The 21,823-nt window shown below is 36.5% G+C and overlaps 1 protein-coding gene across 2 annotated transcripts in view; it reads right to left on the bottom strand.

Annotated features, from left to right (window-relative positions):
- Positions 1-15,030, bottom strand: part of LOC127847624 (uncharacterized) — a 108,458-nt gene extending 93,428 nt beyond the window's left edge. Inside the window, exons 1-3 of one of the 2 annotated variants that reach the window (XR_008034081.1) lie at positions 14,467-15,030; positions 12,808-13,829; positions 10,529-11,664 (exon numbers count right to left, since the gene is read on the bottom strand). Coding sequence is in view for 1 of the 2 variants with exons in the window: in XM_052379656.1 (XP_052235616.1) it covers positions 11,291-11,664; positions 12,808-13,829; positions 14,467-14,801 (1,731 nt within the window). In the remaining variant the exon portion in view is untranslated. Of the gene's footprint in view, positions 1-9,301; positions 11,665-12,807; positions 13,830-14,466 lie in introns of those variants that run through there. The other variant, XM_052379656.1, reaches the window with a different exon arrangement.
- Positions 15,031-21,823: the final 6,793 nt, after the last annotated feature.

The raw sequence follows: 21,823 nt of genomic DNA, 5'->3' as shown, positions 1-21,823 counted from the left end.
GTACCACACTGTCCACTGACTCTTAAGAAACTTGATTAGCAAAATATTCAGCGAAGCCTATACTGCACTGTATAGGTAAATGTATGCATTAATGTATGTAGCAGTCCTACAAATTACGTTTGAAATAAATTTTACATTTATTGTTATCCTACATGGTCTTGAAATGTTGTTTTGTTTATCAAATGTCTATGCATCAATTAGAAAAATGCATTAGCATTACATATCTTAAAAGTAACTTAAAAAAACGCAATTTTCTTTCGGTGTAAAGCGAAAAAATGACCATCATGTGCAAAAGTCTCGTGAAAATATTAAATTTCTTCAACAATTTGACCGATTGGCTTTATACTTTACATGTGCATTCGCCTTGGACAGAAGATAACCCCTTTTGAAATGTGGGTCACCAGTTTAAAGCCCTATTTGGGGGGCATATGTCTCCAACCAAGGAACTCTTGGTTGTATTAGTATTTGTTTTTTTATACATAGGTTGATAATAAAAAATGTATACTTTGGAGATAACAATTACTTAAACTGGCACAGAACCTGTATCAATATTGATGTAGTTGTGATGTAGCTTAAATTTGGGCAGATTTTTTTTTTACAGAAGTCAGTTCGATGCTTTTTTATCTGATTGATGTGACTGATTATCTTTTTTACAAAAACCAACATCAATTCTTTTGAATACATTCCTTATTTACATTTTTGTTTATATATAATAAGTAATTGTTGAATGCTGATTATTTATATTTGTTTATTATATTATTGGGAATTTATCTTAAAATGTGTGAATACAAATACTGCATTCAAGTTTTATGACTTATCTTTATGTTTTGTCTTGTAGGCTGTATCACTCTCTTTGGCAGTTTTTCAATTATATTAGGGGAGTCAGTTTCCCTTCTTACACTTTTCATAGAGTAGCTGGTTGACCAGGACTGAGTGAACATCCTTATATCAGTAACTGTCAAATACCCGTCTTTAATCAGAGGCAAACACTGAAGGCATTCAAATGAACCTTCATATAATGATTGTAAGTTAAAGAAACTGAATCTGTATCCTTTTTAGGTTGTTCAAATTGTTCCGGTCTGTTGCACATGTATCCACCGGAGCTTTAAATAGATTTAAAAAATGAAAACTTAAAAAATGTCGTCTCTGAAACCACAAGAGTCACATCAGATAGTGGTCCACAAGGGTCAAGCCTTAAATAATTGGTGTGTAATATCATCTAGGGGTCGTCTACTAAGTTTATCAAAATCTTTTCCATAGAGTCCAAGCTTGCCACACTCCATGGGTCACATGATTTATATAGACAATTATGCCCCTAGTGTCCAAGTTGGCCACACTCAAGGGGTCATATGATTTATATGGACAATAATGCCCGTAGAGTCCAAGCTGACAAGGCTCCATGGGTCACATGATTTATATAGACAATAATGCCCCCCATAGTTCAAGCTGGTCACTTTCTAGGGATCACATGATTTATATGGACAATAATTCGCCTAGAGTCCAAGCTGGCCAGGTTCAAAGGGTCACATACTTTCTATAGACCATAATGCCCCTAGAGTCCAAGCTGGCCACACTCCATGGGTAACATTATTTTTATAGACAAAATTGCCCCTAGAGTCCAAGCTGGCCACATTCCAGGGGTCACATGATTTCTATAAACAATTCCCATAGGGTCCAAGCTGGCCAAACTCAAGGGTCACATGATTTCTATGAACAATATTGCCCCTAGAGTCCAAGCTGGCCACAGCCCATAGGTCACATGATTTATATAGAAATAATGCCCATATAGTCCAAGCTGGCCACACACCAGGGGTCACGTTATTTATACAGAAAATAATGCCCATAGAGTCCGAGCTGGCCACACTCCAGGAGTCACATGATTTATATAGACAATAATGCCCCTAGAGTCCAAGCTGGCCACAGTCCTGGGATCACATGATTTCCATAAACAATAATGCCACTGGAGTCAAAGCTGGCCACACGCCAGGAGTCATATGATTTCTATAGACAATAATGCCCCTAGAGTCTAGGCTGGCCACACTCCTGGGGACACATGATTTCCAGAGACAATAATGTCCCTAGAGTCCAAGCTTGCCACACTCCAGGGGTCACATGATTTCTATAGACAATAATGCCCCTAGAGGCCAAGCTGGCAACGCTCCACAGGTCTCATGATTTCTACAGACAATAATGCCCCTAAAGTCCAAGCTTGCCAGTTGAAGGGTGTCACATGATTTCTATGTACAATAATGCCCCTAGAGTCCAAGCTTTCAACACTCCATAGGTCACATGATTTATAATGACAATTATGCCCCTAGAGTCCAAGCTGGCCACACTCAAGATGTCATATGATTTCTATAGACAATAGTGCCCCTAGTGTCTAAGCTGGCCACACTCCAGAGGACACATGATTTCTATAAACAATAATGCTCATAGTATCCAAGCTGGCCACACTCCAGGACTTACATGATATATATTGACAATAATGCCCCTAGAGTCCCAGCTGACCACACTCAAGAGGTCACATGATTTTTATAGACAAGAATGCCCCAAGAGTCCAAGCTGGCCACATTCCAGAGGTCACACTATTTCTATAGACAATAATGCCCATAGAGTCCAAGCTGGCCACACTCCAGGGCTCATTTGATTTTTATAGAAAAGAACGCCCCTAGAGTCCAAGCTGGCCACACTCCAGAGGTTACATGTTTTCTATAGAAAAGAATGCCCCTAGAGTCCAAGCTGGCCACACTCCAGGGCTCACACGATTTCTATAGAAAAAATGCCCCTAGAGTCCAAGCTGGCCACACTCCAGGGCTCACATGATTTCTATAGAAAATATTGCCCCTGGAGTCCAAGCTGGCAATAATCCCGTGGTCACATGATTTCTAAAAAGTACAAGCTGGCCACATTCCAGAGGTCACACTATTTCCATAGACAATAATGCCCATTGAGTCCAAGCTGGCCACACTCCAGGGCTCACATGTTTTATATAGAAAATAATGCCCATAGAGTCCAAGCTGGCCACACTCCAGGGCTCACATGATTTCTATAGAAAAGAAGGCACCTAGAGTCCAAGCTTGCAATAATCCAGTGGTCACATGATTTCTAAAGAGTCCAAGCTGGCCACACTCGAGTGGTCGCATGATTTCTATAGACAATAATGCCCCTAGAGTCTGAGCTGGACATACCCCAGTGGTCACGTGATTTATAAAGAAAATAATGACCCTAGGGTCCAAGCTGGCCACACTTTAGTGATCACATGATTTCTAAAGACAATAATGACCCTAGGGTAAGTTGGCCACACTTTAGTGATCACATGATTTCTAAAGACAATACTGACCCTAGGGTCCAAGCTGGCCACACTTAAGTGATCACATGATTTCTAAAGACAATAATGACCCTAGGGTCCAAGTTGGCCACACTTTAGTAATCACATGATTTCTAAAGACAATGATGACCCTAGGGTCCGAGTTGGCCACACTTTAGTGATCGCATGATTTCTATAGACAATAATGACCCTAGAGTCTAGGCTGGACATACCCCGGTGGTCACATGATTTCTAAAGACAATACTGACCCTAGGGTCCAAGCTGGCCACACTTTAGTGATCACATGATTTATAAAGACAATAATGACCCTAGGGTCCAAGCTGGCCACACTTTAGTGATCACATGATTTCTAAAGACAATAATGACCCTAGGGTCCAAGCTGGCCACACTTTAGTGATCACATGATTTCTAAAGACAATAATGACCCTAGGGTCCAAGCTGGCCACACTTTAGTGATCACATGATTTCTAAAGACAATAATGACCCTAGGGTCCAAGCTGGCCACACTTTAGTGATCACAAGATTTCTAAAGTCAATAATGACCCTAGAGTCCAAGCTGGCCACACTTTAGTGATCACATGATTTCTATTGTCAATACTTTTCCAAGAATCTAAGCTGGCCACACTCCAGTGGTCACATGATTTCTATTGACAATAATGCCCAAAGAGTCCAAGCTGGCCACAATCCACTGATCACACTCCAGGGGTTACATTAATTATATACATGTGTATACCTATTTAGTAAATGATTTAAAAAATCTTTCCTTCTGAAACCATAAGGGTCCGCTGTTAATTTGTTTTCATTTTTTTTAATGTGTATGGTGGTCCTCTACCCAAGTTGTTTAAAGAAAATTTCCATGTGATAACAAGTGACAAGTATCATTGAAAACAATGGATGCTCCCCTTGTTTGATCTTGAGAAAATCTTTTATAAGCCTTCTTGACCTTGACCTCAGTGGCCTCAAATCTCATCAAAAGGTACCAACATGCCAAATATGTAAGAGATCAGTAAAATATTGAAGACGCTATGAGAAACTGTAACAAAAGTGTGACGGAAAAACTATTATTAGCCTTCTTGACCTTGACCCCAATGACCTAAAACGTCATCAAAATATAGAGGTCCATTCAAGGTACCTACATGTTTATAAATAAGAGATTGGTAAAATATTGAAGGCACATTGAGGAACTGTAACAAAAGTGTGACGAAGGGAATGAAGTAAGGAAGTAAGGAAGGACAAACTGGCAATATATTCTCCCCAAAAAATATTTTCAGAGAATAAAGGGGTTTATTTCTAAACATTGACAGCTCTAAAAACTCGTCCACAGGTCCAGTATTTTGAAAATTTGCATGTTATGTCTTATAGTGGTCCTCTGCTTATTTTATTGCACAAATAAGTTTCTCATTTATTGTTGTTTATAATTAATCGAGATCACTTATACCCTTTATGGTAACATTGCTCCTCTTGTTCTGATGGATTACACATTATAAATTTAGTATACATTTGTCAAGATTGTTTATCAATGTATGGAACTGTTTATTATATTATTATTTTTAAGGTAAGCAATAAAACTTGTTAAACAGTATGTCATTTATACTTTTATTAAATTAATTAGTAAGATGCGCTTAAAAATCACACCTGCAATATTTAGTTTGAATTCTAAAAGCTAAAGACTAGGGTAATTTGACTCCTGGTTTACAAACGCTACTAAAATCCAGTGAAATAGTTTACATTTTTGGAGTAGCTGTCTAACCCAGGTTTTCACCTGTATTGACCCCTAGCGCAGCCAATTAAATTTTTCAGAAATTTCCAGTCAGGAGGCACAAAGGAATAAGTGGAATTTTGCATTTGTTAGAAACACCGTATCAAAGAAAAATAGAAATCCGTATGCCTTTACTCCATAGAGAGTTAAATTAGAATATGAAAAACTAGTTGATATCTGTGCTGTGCAGTTTAGAAAAAAATGAACACTGTTGGGAAATCCCCACTATTTCATTAAGATTTGTGATTGGCTGTGTACTCAGGATAATTTTGGTAATATTGTCGAAATGTTAATATCATAATATGGTGTAGAAGACAGTTCAAAATTTTGTATTTAGATCTTCGAAGAAACGTTATAAATGTAAAATATTCTATTGCAAATTAAAATTAAAATTTGAAACAAGGCATACATAAAAACAATATATACATATCCGCCACCACCGTTATACACCATTGTTTTATTAGTATCTTGTTCACTTACGTGTTGTGATGGATTAGGCGATTGATAAAAAGACATACAACATCTTCATCTTTGAGCTTGTTTTCAGCAACTTGCTTGCATTAGGTATCTACATTATTAAAGTAAAGATAAGATTATAAACTACTTTTGTCCTCATTTAAATGTAATTATATATAATGTAGTTATAATTTGTTAAAAAAATATCTCAACCAATAAGAAATTCAATTTAAGCGGATAGTGTTGTCCCTGATTAGCCTGGATAGTGTTGTCCCTGATTAGCCTGGATAGTGTTGTCCCTGATTAGCCTGGATAGTGTTGTCCCTGATTATTCTGGATAGTGTTGTCCCTGATTAGCCTGGACAGTGTTGTCACTGATTAGTCTGGATAGTGTTGTCCCTGATTAGTCTGAATATTGTTGTCCCTGATTAGCCTGGATAGTGTTGTCCCTGATTAGTCTGAATATTGTTGTCCCTGATTAGCCTGGATAGTGTTGTCCCAGATTAGTGTGGATAGTGTTGTACCTGATTAGTCTGGATAGTGTTGTCCCTGATTAGTCTGGATAGTGTTGTCCCTGAATAGCATGGATAGTGTTGTCCCTGATTAGCCTGGATAGGGGTGTCCCTGATTAGCATGGATAGTGTTGTCCCTGATTAGCCTGGATAGTGTTGTCCCTGATTAGTCTGGATAGTGTTGTCCCTGATTAGCCTGGATAGTGTTGTCCCTGATTAGTCTGGATAGTGTTGTCCCTGATTAACCTGGATAGTGTTGTCCCTGATTAGCCTGGATAGTGTTGTCCCTGATTAGCATGGATAATGTTGTCCCTGATTAGCCTGGATAGTGTTGTCCCTGATTAGTCTGGATAGTGTTGTCCCTGATTAGCCTGGAAAATGTTGTCGCTGATTATCCTGCATAGTGTTGTCCCTGATAAGTCTGAAAAGTGTTGTACCTGATTAGTCTGGATAGTGTTGTCCCTGATTAGCCTGGATAGTGTTGTCCCTGATTAGCCTGGATAGTGTTGTCCCTGATTAGCCTGGATAGTGTTGTCCCTGATTAGCACGGATAGTGTTGTCCGTGATTAGTCTGGATAGTGTTGTCCCTGATTAGCCTGGGTAGTGTTGCCCCTGATTAGCATGGATAGTGTTGTCCCTGATTAGCCTGGATAGTGTTGTCCCTGATTAGTCTGGATAGTGTTGTCCCTGATTAGCCTGGATAGTGTTGTCGCTGATTATCCTGGATAGTGTTGTCCCTGATTAGTCTGAATAGTGTTGTACCTGATTAGTCTGGATAGTGTTTTCCCTGATTAGCCTGGATCGTGTTGTCCCTGATTAGCCTTGATAGTGTTGTCCCTGATTAGCCTGGATAGTGTTGTCCCTGATTAGTCTGGATAGTGTTGTCCCTGATTAGCCTGGATAGTGTTGTCCCTGATTAGCCTGGATAGTGTTGTCCCTGATTAGTCTGAATAGTGTTGTACCTGATTAGTCTGAATAGTGTTGTACCTGATTAGTCTGGATAGTGTTGTCCCTGATTAGTCTGAATAGTGTTGTACCTGATTAGTCTGGATAGTGTTGTCCCTGATTAGTCTGGATAGTGTTGTCCCTGATTAATCTGAATAGTGTTGTACCTGATTAGTCTGGATAGTGTTGTCCCTGATTAGTCTGAATAGTGTTGTACCTGATTAGTCTGGATAGTGTTGTTCCTGATTAGTCTGGATAGTGTTGTCCCTGATTAGTCTAGATAGTGTTGTCCCTGATTAGCCTGGATAGTGTTGTACCTGATTAGTCTGGATAGTGTTTTCCCTGATTAGTCTGGATAGTGTTGTCCCTGAATAGCCTGGATAGTGTTGTCCCTGAATAGGCTGGATAGTGTTGTCCCTGAATAGGCTGGATAGTGTTGTCCCTGATTAGCCTGGATAGTGTTGTCCCTGATAAGTCTGAATAGTGTTGTACCTGATTAGTCTGGATAGTGTTGTCCCTGATTAGTCTGGATAGTGTTGTCCCTGATTAGTCTGGATAGTGTTGTCCCTGATTAGTCTGTATAGTGTTGTCCCTGATTAGTCTGGATAGTGTTGTCCCTGATTAGTCTGGATAGTGTTGTCCCTGATTAGCCTGGATAGTGTTGTCCCTGATTAGCATGGATAGTGTTGTCCCTGATTAGCATGGATAGTGTTGTCCTTGATTAGCCTGGAAAGTGTTGTCCCTGATTAGCCTTGATAGTGTTGTCCCTGATTAGCCTAGATAGTGTTGTCCCTGATTAGCCTGGATAGTGTTGTCCCTCATAAGACTGTATGGATTTCCGAGGCTTATCTGTGATGACATTTAACGCACATGCTTTAAGCCCTATTTTCCCAGAGCATGGCTCATTTTAACCAGGTTTTCCGAAGTGGCTATTAGATTGGCGAATGACGGTGGGCGGGTGGGCGGGCGGGCAGGTGGACGGGCAGGCGGGCTGGCGGGCGGAACAAGCTTGTCCGGGCCATAACTTTGTTGTTTATTGTTAGATTTTAAAATCATTTGGCACATTTGTTCACCATCATTGGACGGTGTGTCGCACGAAAACATTATGTCAATATCTCCAAGGTAAAGGTCGCCACGACTAAAAAAGATTTATTTTGAAACAAAGGGGTTTAATTATAAACAATCAGTTCAGTTTGAGTTGTCTCCCTTTATCAGACTTTTTTCAAATTGAAAACCTGGTTTTGTGACAATTTTTTCCCTTATTTGATAGGAAGATGATATCCCAATATTTTTATGCGGTACGTGTGTCTTGTGTGTTCCTTGTGTGATTTGAATGTGCCCTTAACAATGAAACTAGGACATATGTTGTGAATATATGCATAGTGCTCAGTAAAATCAAATGACATTCATTTATTGTATTAAAACTTAAAATATTTTATTTATAAAATTTGCTGCTGTTTATATTCTCAAAGTATTGAATGACTATATGAGCCTCGTTCTAGACAAAAATAGGCGTTAAGTGTCTTCCCATATTAAGATGTGCAGTTCACATTTGTGAGTTGTCTTTAGATCTCCCCTAAAGACACCAAGTACTGATTCTTCCCTAGACGGACTCGAGAGCATTTCATAAAGCCTAAGGCTTTGAATGCAATCCAGCCAAATAAATATGTTTAAAGTAAAGGGAAGGCTTCCACTTACATAGACGCTTCAGTTAATGTCAATCATATTTTAATAAGCCGCGCTCTGAAAAAACTGGGATTAATGCATGTGCATGAAGTGTTGTTCCAGATAAACTTGTGCAGACCACACAGGCTAATAAGGGAAATGAAACCTTCAGCATTAATGGTATTTTTTTTGTTTAAAGAAAGATTTCTTAGCAAAAATCCTGTGTTTTACAAACGCAGGACTTGTGGGAAGTTTTTGTGCATACAAATCAATTATTCAACTATAAATTTGGATTCAAATATTCAGCAGTTTGAAAATATTTGAATATTCATTTCCAGCCCTAATAAATGTATACCACTATATAATTATTTGTGAGGAGCATTATACTTAATGCATACATCATATGTTTTGAAATGTTTTTCTTGCCTAAGAAAACAAGATAACATTGAAAGAAGATGTACAGACATGGTTTTTGCTCACCGACCTTGCTACCCTGCCAGATAGAACGTTTTGCATTCAAAGAGAGCGCAAAAATGCACTGCCGGAATTACTACCTTTGCGAAACTCATAGGTTTTAAAGTTTAAATGGCAATTATAAAAGTATATCAGGGTATAGGAAACAGCAAGGGACAACAATATGCTATAATATATATTAGTGCACAGAATGCAATATACATGTTCTACTAATTTTTATTAATGAGAACACAGTCTTCAAGAATAAAACCTCAGGCAAATATACAGGTGCATGCACAATTTGATTTATACAGTTAAGTATCAAACTGGTGTAGCTCCTTAACATTTCTAAATTTTATCAAATAGTTTCACCGTGTAACCCTTTTTTCATGTATCAATGATTGTATTCATGTCATATACCATCAATTTACATAGACATGTACATACACATACTTATTTTACCGTATATCTTGTGTGTTTACTGTGTAATAACTGTCAATACACAAACTGAATTACAGTATACTTCATTCTTACTTTTTAACACAATTAACTTTACTTATTTTATACTTATTTATGTATACCACAAGTGATTCTTAACACAAAAGTTTTCATATTTACAACTACCCTTCAATTTACATCTATGATTACAGTGTTCATATAACATAAAACTGTATACTGTAAGATTTGCTAGTTATTCATGTATTTATAATGGACATTATGAACAAACATGTGATTTTACATATATGCATTTTTTACAATACAATCAATTGCAATTTAGAATACAAAAATAACTTAATGCAAGCAATCACAATTTGCAAGTTACCTACATTATGATGGTTGCTAAGTAAACAGCATGTTAAATGCAATTTACAATTACATATATAACATATTACACATATAATGCGAGTTGCTTGGTTGACAACACTTATTTTTGCATTAATACAATTATGAATTACATATTAGTCTTATAACATTCCAATAAACTCCTTTATTTGATTGACTTGTTGTGTTTGCATAAACATTTAAAGCAAATCTTAGTCTAACCTTACACACCTGAAAAATGGGGATAACTTCTTTCCTTTTGCACTCAAAAATGTACTTTCCTCCTTGAAATGAATAAAGTATTGAATATTTGCATTTTTTAAGATTTCAGAGATGTCTTTTATGAGTTTTTGTACGGCATTACATTCCCAGAATAAATGGGTAATTGATTCTTCTTACATTTTGCAAAAAGTGCATGTATTACTATCTGACAAACCTATTCAAAAAGGCAGTTTGTTCCCAATATTCTGTGGATAATCCTAGTTTGTAGCCATTGCATTTATGTATTATTTGTGTGTGTAAACACTGTGTTGCTAAACATCATGTGTCAAGGCTCTGTTTAGGGGTCATTTGTCTCTGATCGCAGACCTCTTGTGCTGTATTTTAAGAACCCTTTCCACCCAGCATCATGGGTTGGTTTACATTATTGCAAAACGCAATGTTGCATTTCTATATGTTTCATGCTAGCACATGCTGAATTATCATTTTTACCCATTAGTGCAAAAAGATACCATGTCGCTTTTTTATTAAATGTCACATGGTACCGTTTTGCACCAATGGGGCGATTTATCCATTCAGGTTTCATGATTGAAAACATTCTCAACATTTCTTTGATATTAATGTTGATCAAAACCTGGGTCACACAGCTACGCTAAATTAGTTATTATAAATTACCAAGAAACATGTTGTCAGTGCAGGAAAAAAATCATCATATATTAAAATCAAAAACAAAAATTCAATGCTATCTTCAATACATTTGTTGTGTATATTAAAGAAATGACAGCCTATATACATAGTTACAGTGTAATGTTGATGTTATGTAAATAACAGACACTATATTACTATATTCGGAACTTAATTTGATTGCGTTTTTTTCACCAGCATTTTTTGTCAACTTGTAAAGTAAATGAGGAATACAAAAGCAATTTGAATAGATGTAACACTATTATACACTATTTAGCAGTTCTTTTGTTCACAGAAACTCTAAACATTCTTTGAACTTGTGACATTATTTTTTTACAAAATAAATGCATCTTGAAATCACTTACAATGTTTTAGTAACACAACAACACAATTCAATTGCAATTTAATTCATCTGTATAAAAAATCATATTTACATGTAGAATTAACCTATTGCACGTTGAACACCATGATGCTGTTGTAATCAAGTCCAACAATGATGGAGACAGTGTGTCTGTTGTAGCAGAGGGATGCTGGGTTCAGCTTACAATTCTTCTCCATACCAAGAGTAGCCAGATTACCAAGAGTAGCCAGCTTCCTTTTGCCCTCACTGTCCACCTGTAGGATGAAGGGATCGGGCCATATGCCTCCACAAACGAGCACCTGTCCTGCAGGTGTCACGTGTACACCACGTGGGTATTGTAGTGCAGGGTCAGTGAAGGTGGCCAGGACTGAACCATCCCTGGCCAGGATGAGGAGCTTGTGCTGGTGGAATTGTGTGATGTACAACTTGTTCCCTGTGGGACTCACAGCACAATTCATTACTGCAAAACAGAGTAACATCAAGATATTGAAATATCATTTTCCCAATCAGAGCAATAGTGGAAATGGCTATGTGCAAACAGCTTAAAACCTTGACAGCCTGCAAGTCACTCGCAGTTTGTTCATATTTTATGCTGTTTACTGCTCATCAGTATCTAAGGTTTTGAAGATGGTCTTAAAAACTTGAATCGAGTAAGAAATGTCTCATATTAAATTTAACTTTCTAAGGGACTACAAATGCATTAAAATACATATCTAAGTGGGAAATGGATATATGAAGAGTGGTTAATAACAAATCTTATTGAAATTGTATTAATAGTGTGTTGTTAAATACCGGAGACAGCACATTAGTAACATATGCATACAATCCACTAATAATAAATATGTATGTGTGGCAGGATGTTCGGTTCCAGTGTATTGTGTTCTCTCAATGTTTCAAGTTTGACATGTTTGTATGTGACTGGTGTTAGAATAATTAAAGTCTTCACAAACAACGTAGAAAGAAATGATTCAATATGCACAGGAATAAGTAAGTTGGTGTAACTCCATGCTGTAATAATACATTACCCATACATGCAGACATAGTTATAATGTCATTGACACACAGTAAGAAATTTTACATGACCATCATTCAAAAGAATAATACTAGTTATTTTTGATACAGAAATTGATATAGCATCTAGTTTATTCATCAGTTATAAAAGTCAGTTGCTGAAATTATAAATTCATACTCATTGACTGATTTTGCTTTCCAAAATCAAAAACAGGTTACACACAGATATTGAAACGAACTTTGTGTCTACTATGAAATAAATAACATTCAACAGACAATAATTTTCCTGGATTTTGTGGTGTCCATTCACACTTAAAATCAAATGTTCAACATATTTTAGGGCAAACTTTATATTGGACATTAAACAAATAAATTAGAATCAATAAATATGCCCCATTTTACCAGCACATGAAATTGTATGTAAGTGAAATTAAATGGGTTCTCAATATTTTAGACATGGCATAGACATGGAATGTCTTAATGAACTTTACATGAAATTGTATTATATCCTGCTACTGAAATATAATCTGATGGTTCATTCTAAATCTATTAAACCATAATGATATCAATATAAATTAACTATTTTTTTAACCTGTATAATCATGTGATGTATCCTCATACATCTTGCTGACAAGTTTCCCATTCAGTGTATACTTGAACAGAGCAGTATCAGAAGTAATATACAGGTCTTCCTGGTGGAAGGCAATACCGTTACATCTATGTAGTAACTGAAGCTTTCTTCCTTGCACCAGCTGCCTGTTGTTGACTGTGATAAACTGGACCTCATGTATGTTGTTCTTAACATCATCATTCACAGTCACAGCCACCTCACTCGATGTGATCTGACATATATCAAAGGGACACTTAGTCATACTACAGTGACTTACCACCTGGTACTGCTGGTCAAGAAGCTTGATATTATTATTATTGGTGTCTACAACCAGGACCTGTCTGTCTGGGAGGACAAGGATGCCTGTGATCCCGCATTCCTTTGAATCACTTGATATTTTCACATTGTTTTCAGACTTCCTCAGCACAGTGATTACCTTGTTTGGCTTCTCTTGTACCCTCAATGTCTTGGTACTGTGTTCTATCCTCCCAAGACCAGACAGCTTGGACAAGTACTGTACAATTTCACTGTTAGGCTGGAATGTTATATAGAATTTATCCTGAAGAGAGTTCGTGTTCAGAAAAGTTCTGGACTGTTCTATTTTGTCCTCGCATTTCCTGGTGGCTATAAAGGAAAGTTCCAGCTTGTTTTTATCACTAATGTCCTGTATGGCGTCTCGAAGTTGTTTCAATTCATCCCTAAGCCTGATGCATTTGTCAGCTTCACTTTTGGTAGAGGCCTGCAGCTTGGTTAGAGTATCTTTCATTTCCTTCAGTGTTTTCTGTTCAATCGTGTCTAAGGTTTCATTTATTTCTCTGCGAGCTTTTTGTATCCTGCTTAACTGCTCATCATATGAACTTTGCACATAATGAATGCTAGCCTCCTGGTTGTCTTGAAGGTCCTTCATTTCTTTCAGAATAGATTGGATAGAAACTGACAGATGTTTAAGGTCTGAAAACTGACTTGTTACAATGTCAGATATAAGAGTTACCTTTTGGCAGTGTCTGAAAGAAAATAGAAAAAACACTTAAAATTGTTTAAAATACTTAAATACTTATTTTGTGAAAGTTTTTGTCATTGGAATCTAAAAATACTTTGGTTAAATCAGATAAGAAAGATTATATAGTAGAATCCAGCTATAGGTCAACATAGTATGTACACAAATATTCATTTATTTAAATCAAACCTACATTCATTTCGTCCGATATTTTACTATATGTAAAATCTATTGTTACAGATTTCAAAAAAATAGTTAAAGGGACATTACTGTGTCAAAATAAATACTAGATCCATTAGAGTTGTCTCTTCTGTATTTATATGATTTTGCTTCAAAGTTTGTTGTACACTTGTAGCTTGGGTATGAAAGATTAAAAATATATGCTATATATATATTATAACACATATGCCTTACACTATATTAATTACACCGGCTAGACCACAACATCTGATAGTCAGCTTAAAACTGCAGTATTTTTGAAACATGAACAAATTAATTTTCTCTTGAGATAACAAATCTTTCGTTGATGTTATAAAATTGATATTTTTGGGGTAATAATTCGACTTTCTTGCAAAGAAGTTTGAAACCCATACAATTGTTTCTTAACCTTACTGTTTTTTAATTTAAGTAAAGGTAATATTTACCTGTGATTAAGGAATGCACAATTTGTGCAGCACATCTCACTATGTTCAGAACAAAACATTTCAAGGTTTTTGTCTTTATGGACATCACATTTTAGAAGAAAATCTTCCACCTTCTTGGACACTGGCCATTTCTTCATATCTCCCCTTCCAAAGGGGACATGTTTTGTAAACAACTGGCTGTGCATGCAAATACATTTTCCGCAGTAAAACTTAACACATGATTCACAGTAGAAATCAGCTGTATTATTCAGTTTCTTGTCTTCGCAGGTCGAGCACATGAAGTCTACGAAAATATCAGATCCCTTGTCAATGGAGGATTGTGAAAAGGTATTCATTTTACTGAAAGTGTTTTACAAGCACTGTCGGCTAAATTAAGAAGCTGAACAAATTAAGCCCATCTAACGTGGTCCGCTGTCATAAGCAAGTTCATGTAGCACTGACTCTACCACTATCAAAACAGATACAACTCAAGTTGGTTTGAAGGTTAAATTTCCAATAAACAAACTATGGTAACTGGCACAACAAACTATTTAAACTGTCACACGAACTGTAGTGTAAGATTACACCGTCTGTTTGTAGTTGGTTTATATGGGCACACAAAAGCAAATATCTCAACTCAAGGCTATGTTTAATCAATAAAGCAAAGATATAGTAGGTTTAAGTGAACTAGATAACATTGGTATACACAGGAAGCATGTTTAACTGTAGATCAGACAGACAGACATATATTTTATTCGAGACTTATACAAAGTGCATCGTCTATAGATCACCTGAATGCCGATTTAGGACTCCAATATCGCTTTAATGAATGAACTTGTCATGAAAATATATATCATTTACAGACCAACGTATTAAATAAATAAGAAGTGACAATACATAAAACTGTCCTTGTCACACCTGAAATATTCCCCCTCGTGCTGCCTTGTCTCAGCAAATGGTTACTTCCGTTTAATATTCATGCCATATGATTAATACCACTTACAATTTTCAAGATATGCCGAGGAAAAAGTTAAAATATATCAAACGGCAATACTTCTGTTGGTCAGAAGGCCCCTAGGTCACTCATCCGATACCGAAAGCTGAGCAGCTTTTCTGCTGTTTCCATAGCCATCTTAGAACTTATAAGATGATATCATAAGAACAATTGGTTTAAGCAAGTTTAATGATGATTGGGCCAAACCTTGTTACTTCTAGAATGTTCATAAAGCTTCATTTTAACCTTTTTAAGAATAAAAAACTGACCGGCTTAATTGTGGATGGACAGTCTCCTCAGACAGTAATCATGGATTAAAATCGTCCAAGATATCATCAAGATAAATGTTGCAAGCAATTTTCATGAGAACTGGAACAAAATGCGTATTACAGAGAGTTTACAAGGTTTCACTATGGCCAAATATTATGGCCAAACTAACACACAGCCCCTGTACATTGCTTTGAATGGACTGGAACCATTTGAAAACTTTAATTAAATAATATCTATAAAAAAACTAACCGAAAGCGTTACACTCGCGCCTGCAATATTCTCTGTGGTAGTGTTTGTCACATCGGCATTTCAGTTTCATTTTCAGGAACTGGTTTCGAAACTTAATTTATTATAATGCAAGGCTTTCCTTCTTGATTTGAGGAAAGTGCATGGCCTTCCATTTTAGGGATACTTATCAACAAAACTGAGAAAGGGGATTTTTTCCCAAAGTGAGCTTGACATTTTGGGAAAATTGCATCATTTTAATGAAATTCTCTATGGCAAAGGGACCTTTCTCTTTTTGCATAGGGGGCCTTTATAAGGCCCTTGGTAAAGAAAGAAAAAAAAAACCTGTCTGAATATTTTGTGTAACTGTTAATTGCTTTGTTTCAGGAATTAATTAATATAAAAGTCATAGTTATTTATTGATTTTGAATTTATTGTGCAATTTATGATTCTAATAAACTTTTTTTTTCTGTAATGACAATTACACCTTTGATAAAATTATACTTTATGTATACAAATTTAATGCAGTAAGATTTGACAAAGGTAGAGCTGGCATCAACTTATTGCATTGAAATGTACCAAAACCATTAAATCTAAATTAAACCCAGAGCCTTTTTTGAGCTGATCTATGTTTTGAAAAAAAATGAGCTATTGTCATCAACCGAGCGTCGGCGTCCGGTTAAGTTTTGTGTTAAGGGCCACTTTTCTCATAAAGTATTAAAGCTATTGCATTCAAATTTGATACACTTACTTACTATCATGAGGGGACTGTGCAGGCAAAGTTATGTAACTCTGACTGGCATTTTGACAGAATTATGGCCCCCTTATACTTAAGAAATTGAAAATTTGGTTAAGTTTTGTGTTTGGTCCACTTTACTCCTAAAGTATAATAGCTATAGCTTTCAGACTTGGGACACTCGCTAACTATCATAAGGGGACTGTACAGAACAAGTTGCATAACTCGATTTGACGGAATAATGACTAAGTAACTTTGAATATTTTGTTAAATGTTGTGTTTAGATCCTCTTTACTTCTAAAGTATCAAGGCTTTTGCTTTCAAACTTCAAATACTTTCAAACTATCATGAGGTTACTGTACCTGGCAAGTTGAATTTGACCTTGACCTTTGAATGGCCTTGACTCTCAAGGTCAAATTATTAGATTTTGCTAAAATTGCTATAACTTCTTTATTTATGATCAGATTTGATTCATACTTTGACAAACAACAATTACCTGACATACCACAATAGACTCCACCCAAACCATCCCCCACGCTCCACCCCTGAATCCCCCCCCCAAGGAAAAATAATATGTTTATGCCCCCGAAGGAGGGCATGTAGTGATCGGACTGTCCGACCGTCCGTCTGTCTTTCCGTCACACTTTGGATTTACGATTTAGGCTGTGCATTTAGGTTTCGAAAAATGCTCATAACTTCTATGACCCTTCACATAGCAACTTGATATTTGGAATGCATATGAATCTCACGGAGCTGCACATTTTGAGTGGTGAAAGGTCAAGGTCATCCTTCAAGGTCAAAGGTAAAAAAACATGTATAAAAGCGGCGCAGAAGGGGGGCATTGTGTTTCTGACAAACACATCTCTTGTTTTCCATTTCTAGCTCACCTGAGCACAACGTGCTCATGGTGAGCTTTTGTGATCGCCTTTTGTCCGTCGTCGGTTTCCGTTGTGCGGCGTAAACATTTGCCTTGTTAACTCTCTAGAGGCCACATTTATTGTTCAATCTTCATGAAATTTGGCCAAAAGATTGGTCTCAATGATATTTTTGATGAGTTTGAAAATGTTCACCTTTGCTTGAAAAACATGGCTGCCAAAGGGCGGGGCATTTTTCATTATATGGCTATATTTGGATATAGTTAAATCTTGTTAACACTCTAGAGGCCACATGTATTGTCCAATCTTCATGAAACTTGATTAGAAGATTTATACCAATAATATCTTGGACGAGTTCAAAAATGATGCCCTTTGGTAAAAAAAAAACATGGCCTCCAGGGGGCGATGCATTTTTCCTTATATGGTTATAGTAAAACCTTGTTAACACTCTAGAGGCCACATTTATTTTCCGATCTTCATGAAACATGCTCAGAAGATTCGTCCGAATGATATCTTGGATGAGTTTGAAAATGGTGTGAGTTTCTTTAAAAACATGGCCACCAGGGGGGCGGGGCATTTTTCCTTATAAGGCTATAATGTGGCTTTTGTAAAACGTTGTTTACACTCTTGAGGCCACATTTATTGTCCAATCTTCATGAAATGTGGTCAGAAGATTTTTCTTATTGATATCTTGGATGACTTCGAAAATGGTTACGTTTGCTTGAAAAACATGGCTGCCAAGGGGCGGGGCATTGTTCCTAAAATGGCTATATATGAATATAGTAAAATCTTGTTAACACTCTAGAGGCCACATTTATAGGCTGATCTTCATGAAACGTGGTCAGAAGATTCATCCCAATATATCTTGGACGAGTATAAAAATGATGCCGGTTGGTTGAAAAACATGGCTGTCAGAGGGCGAGGCATTTTTTCCTTGTATGGCTATAGTAAAACCTTGTTAACATTCTAGAGACCCCATTTATTTTCGGATCTTCATAAAATTGGTCAGAAGATTTGTCCCAATAATATATTGTTATCTCAGGTGAGCGACTTTGTGCCTTTCAGGCCTTCTTGTTTCTTATTTTTGAAAGATCATCTAATAAATTACAACACCCTCACATTATAGCCCCCTCTCAATATCCCCAGACCCTCACCTAAATTATTTTTTTTGAAACAGGGCTAAAAAAGCAAAAATAATTATTTTTATTATTTTTATTTTGAAAGACCGTCCAACCATCCCACCCAAGAATTCTCACCCCTCCTCCATTTTTTTTTCCAATTTAGTTCTAACTTGGAATAAAATGTACATGTATTAAATGACCACACCCCCAAACTATACCCCATTTCCACCCCTCCCTCCTTTTTGATTGAAGTATTGAGATAGGTCCCTTTACCTTTAAAAAGAAATATAGGCGGTGCTCTTGTTTCATTTTTTAATAGCTGTTGTTTTTTTTGGCGTCTTCCCAATTAGAAAAATCTCTATTTTCGTCTTTTCGAAATATGCAGTTATTGATGCAATACATTCCATCTCCCATAATGCAGAACATGTCTTGATGCAATACAGTCAGTCCATCACCCGTAATGCAGAACATGCCTTGATGCAACACATTCCTTCTCCCATAATGCAGAACATGTCTTGATGCAACATATTCCTTCTCCCATAATGCAGAACATGCCTTGATGCAACACATTCCTTCTCCCATAATGCAGAACATGTCTTGATGCAACATATTCCTTCTCCCATAATGCAGAACATGCCTTGATGCAACACATGCCTTTACCCGTAATGCAGAACATGCCATGATGCAACACATTCCTTCTCCCATAATGCAGAACATGCCTTGATGCAACACATTCCTTCTCCCATAATGCAGAACATGCCTTGATGCAACACATTCCTTCTCCCATAATGCAGAACATGTCTTGATGCAACATATTCCTTCTCCCATAATGCAGAACATGTCTTGATGCAATACATTTAATCTGCCATAATGCAGAACATGTCTTGATGCAATACATTCCACCTCCCATAATGCAGAACATGTCTTGATGCAATACATTCCACCTCCCATAATGCAGAACATGCTTTGATGCAACACATTCCACTTCCCATAATGCAGAACATGTCTTGATGCAATACATTCCACCTCCCATAATGCAGAACATGTCTTGATGCAATACATTCCATCTCCCATAATGCAGAACATGTCTTGATGCAATACATTCCACTTCCCATAATGCAGAACATGTCTTGATGCAATACATTCCACCTCCCATAATGCAGAACATGTCTTGATGCAACACATTCCACCTCCCATAATGCAGAACATGTCTTGATGCAATACATTCCATCTCCCATAATGCAGAACATGCCTTGATGCAACACATTCCTTCTCCCATAATGCAGAACATGTCTTGATGCAACACATTCAATCTCCCATAATGCAGAACATGTCTTGATGCAATACATTCCATCACCCATAATGCAGAACATGCATTGATGCAATACATTCCATCTCCCATAATGCAGAACATGCCTTGATGCAACACATTCCATCACCCATAATGCAGAACATGCCTTGATGCAATACATTCCATCACCCATAATGCAGAACATGCCTTGATGCAATACATGTCATCACCCATAATGCAGAACATGCCTTGATGCAATACATCCCACCTCTCATAGTGCAGAACATGCCTTGTGGTTACAATCACGCAATAAAAAGGTTTGTGTTGTCAAAGGGGTGATGTTTGATTACAATTGTGCAATTTTGGGGACACAATTGTTTGTATTGACTTCATATTATTGTTTTCTTATTTTTTCTGTATTTGATATAAATCTTTTTTCGAATATCCAAAAAACATACACATATTGCACAACGGATGTTACAGTAAAAACATTTATTTGTGTGAAATAAAATTACAGCTAATGTCCTTCAAAATAAACTATGCAAAATTATTTGAGGTCATATATTGCATTTGGTAAGTGTTTTAATGTATTATTCTACTTATATTTATATATGACTTTACATTTTTGCATTCTTCTAAAATTCAGTTATATATTGCAAGACATTTTACCACTTATAACAACCAGTTTACTAAAACCTATGCAAAATTTAATATTCAGTTAACCTTAATTAATTTGCCCAGAGCGATTTTGGCATGACTTCGTTTGGTTTTAAATATTACTTAAATGTATTGTAATAAAATCCAATGGAGTTGGTTATGTTTCAAGTAACAATTGAATGCATGAATGGTGAGAAATGGCTCCTTAACAAGTCTAAAACAATTGGTTATATCTGATATGCCAATCACACTAGGTTTTATTCACTTTAGTTACCAAACTGGTCTGTTAAGTTGAACAGTAATGAATAATGAAAATTATGATGTATTAAACATTTGTCCAGCCTTTTGTCCAGCTGTCCAGCCTTTTGTTTTAAACTGTCGAAATAATGATCTTATTTTAAATGAAAATTAATTAATTAAAGGGACAACAATGGTAAATACATTTATACATTTTCACAAATAATATGAGCTTCACAAAAGAATAGATTAAATGGTTACCTTACACATCAAGTTTGTGTGTCTCGTTTTTATGCCTCCGGTAGGGTGGCATATAGCAGTTGAACTGTCAGTCCGTCTGTCTATGCGTCCGTCCGAAAACTTGAACATTGGCCATAACTTTTGCAATATTGACGATAGCAACTTGATATTTGGCATGCATGTGTATCTTATGGAGCTTCACATTTTGAGTGATGAAAGGGCAAGGTCAACAGTCATCCTTCAAGGTCAAAGGTAAACAATTCCAAAGGAAGTAACAAGCTTTAAAGGGAGATATATTATATTTATCATTTGGCAGGTACAGATCATTTCTACAAGGGAAGTAAAAAAAATTATTATATCCCTTTTAAAAATATTACTTCCCTTGTAAACATTATCTGTACCTGCCAAATGATAAAAAAAAGCGGCGCAGTAGGGGGCATTGTGTTTCTGACAAACACATCTCTTGTTTATAAATGCTCAGTAAAATATATATTTTTATAATAATTAAAAACTTGTCTCCAGTGACCCTTTTTTGTGCACATGACAGTCTTAAGAAGATATAAGATCATATTGAAGACCATTATGAATGGAATTTAAATTAAGTACTGCTTTACACATGCACACTTCAAACAATGGGACATGTAGTTTAAATGTCATTGAAGTAAGCTGTTTTTGTAAACGTAAGTTTATATCCCACTGAACGCATTTTTTGAATTGTATATATTTTTTCAT

The sequence above is a fragment of the Dreissena polymorpha genome, chromosome 10 (genome assembly GCF_020536995.1).
Source record: "Dreissena polymorpha isolate Duluth1 chromosome 10, UMN_Dpol_1.0, whole genome shotgun sequence".
In the NCBI taxonomy this organism is placed as follows: domain Eukaryota; kingdom Metazoa; phylum Mollusca; class Bivalvia; order Myida; family Dreissenidae; genus Dreissena; species Dreissena polymorpha.
Note: the sequence above shows the minus strand (reverse complement) of the source record. Positions and strands in the feature narration are given on the sequence as shown.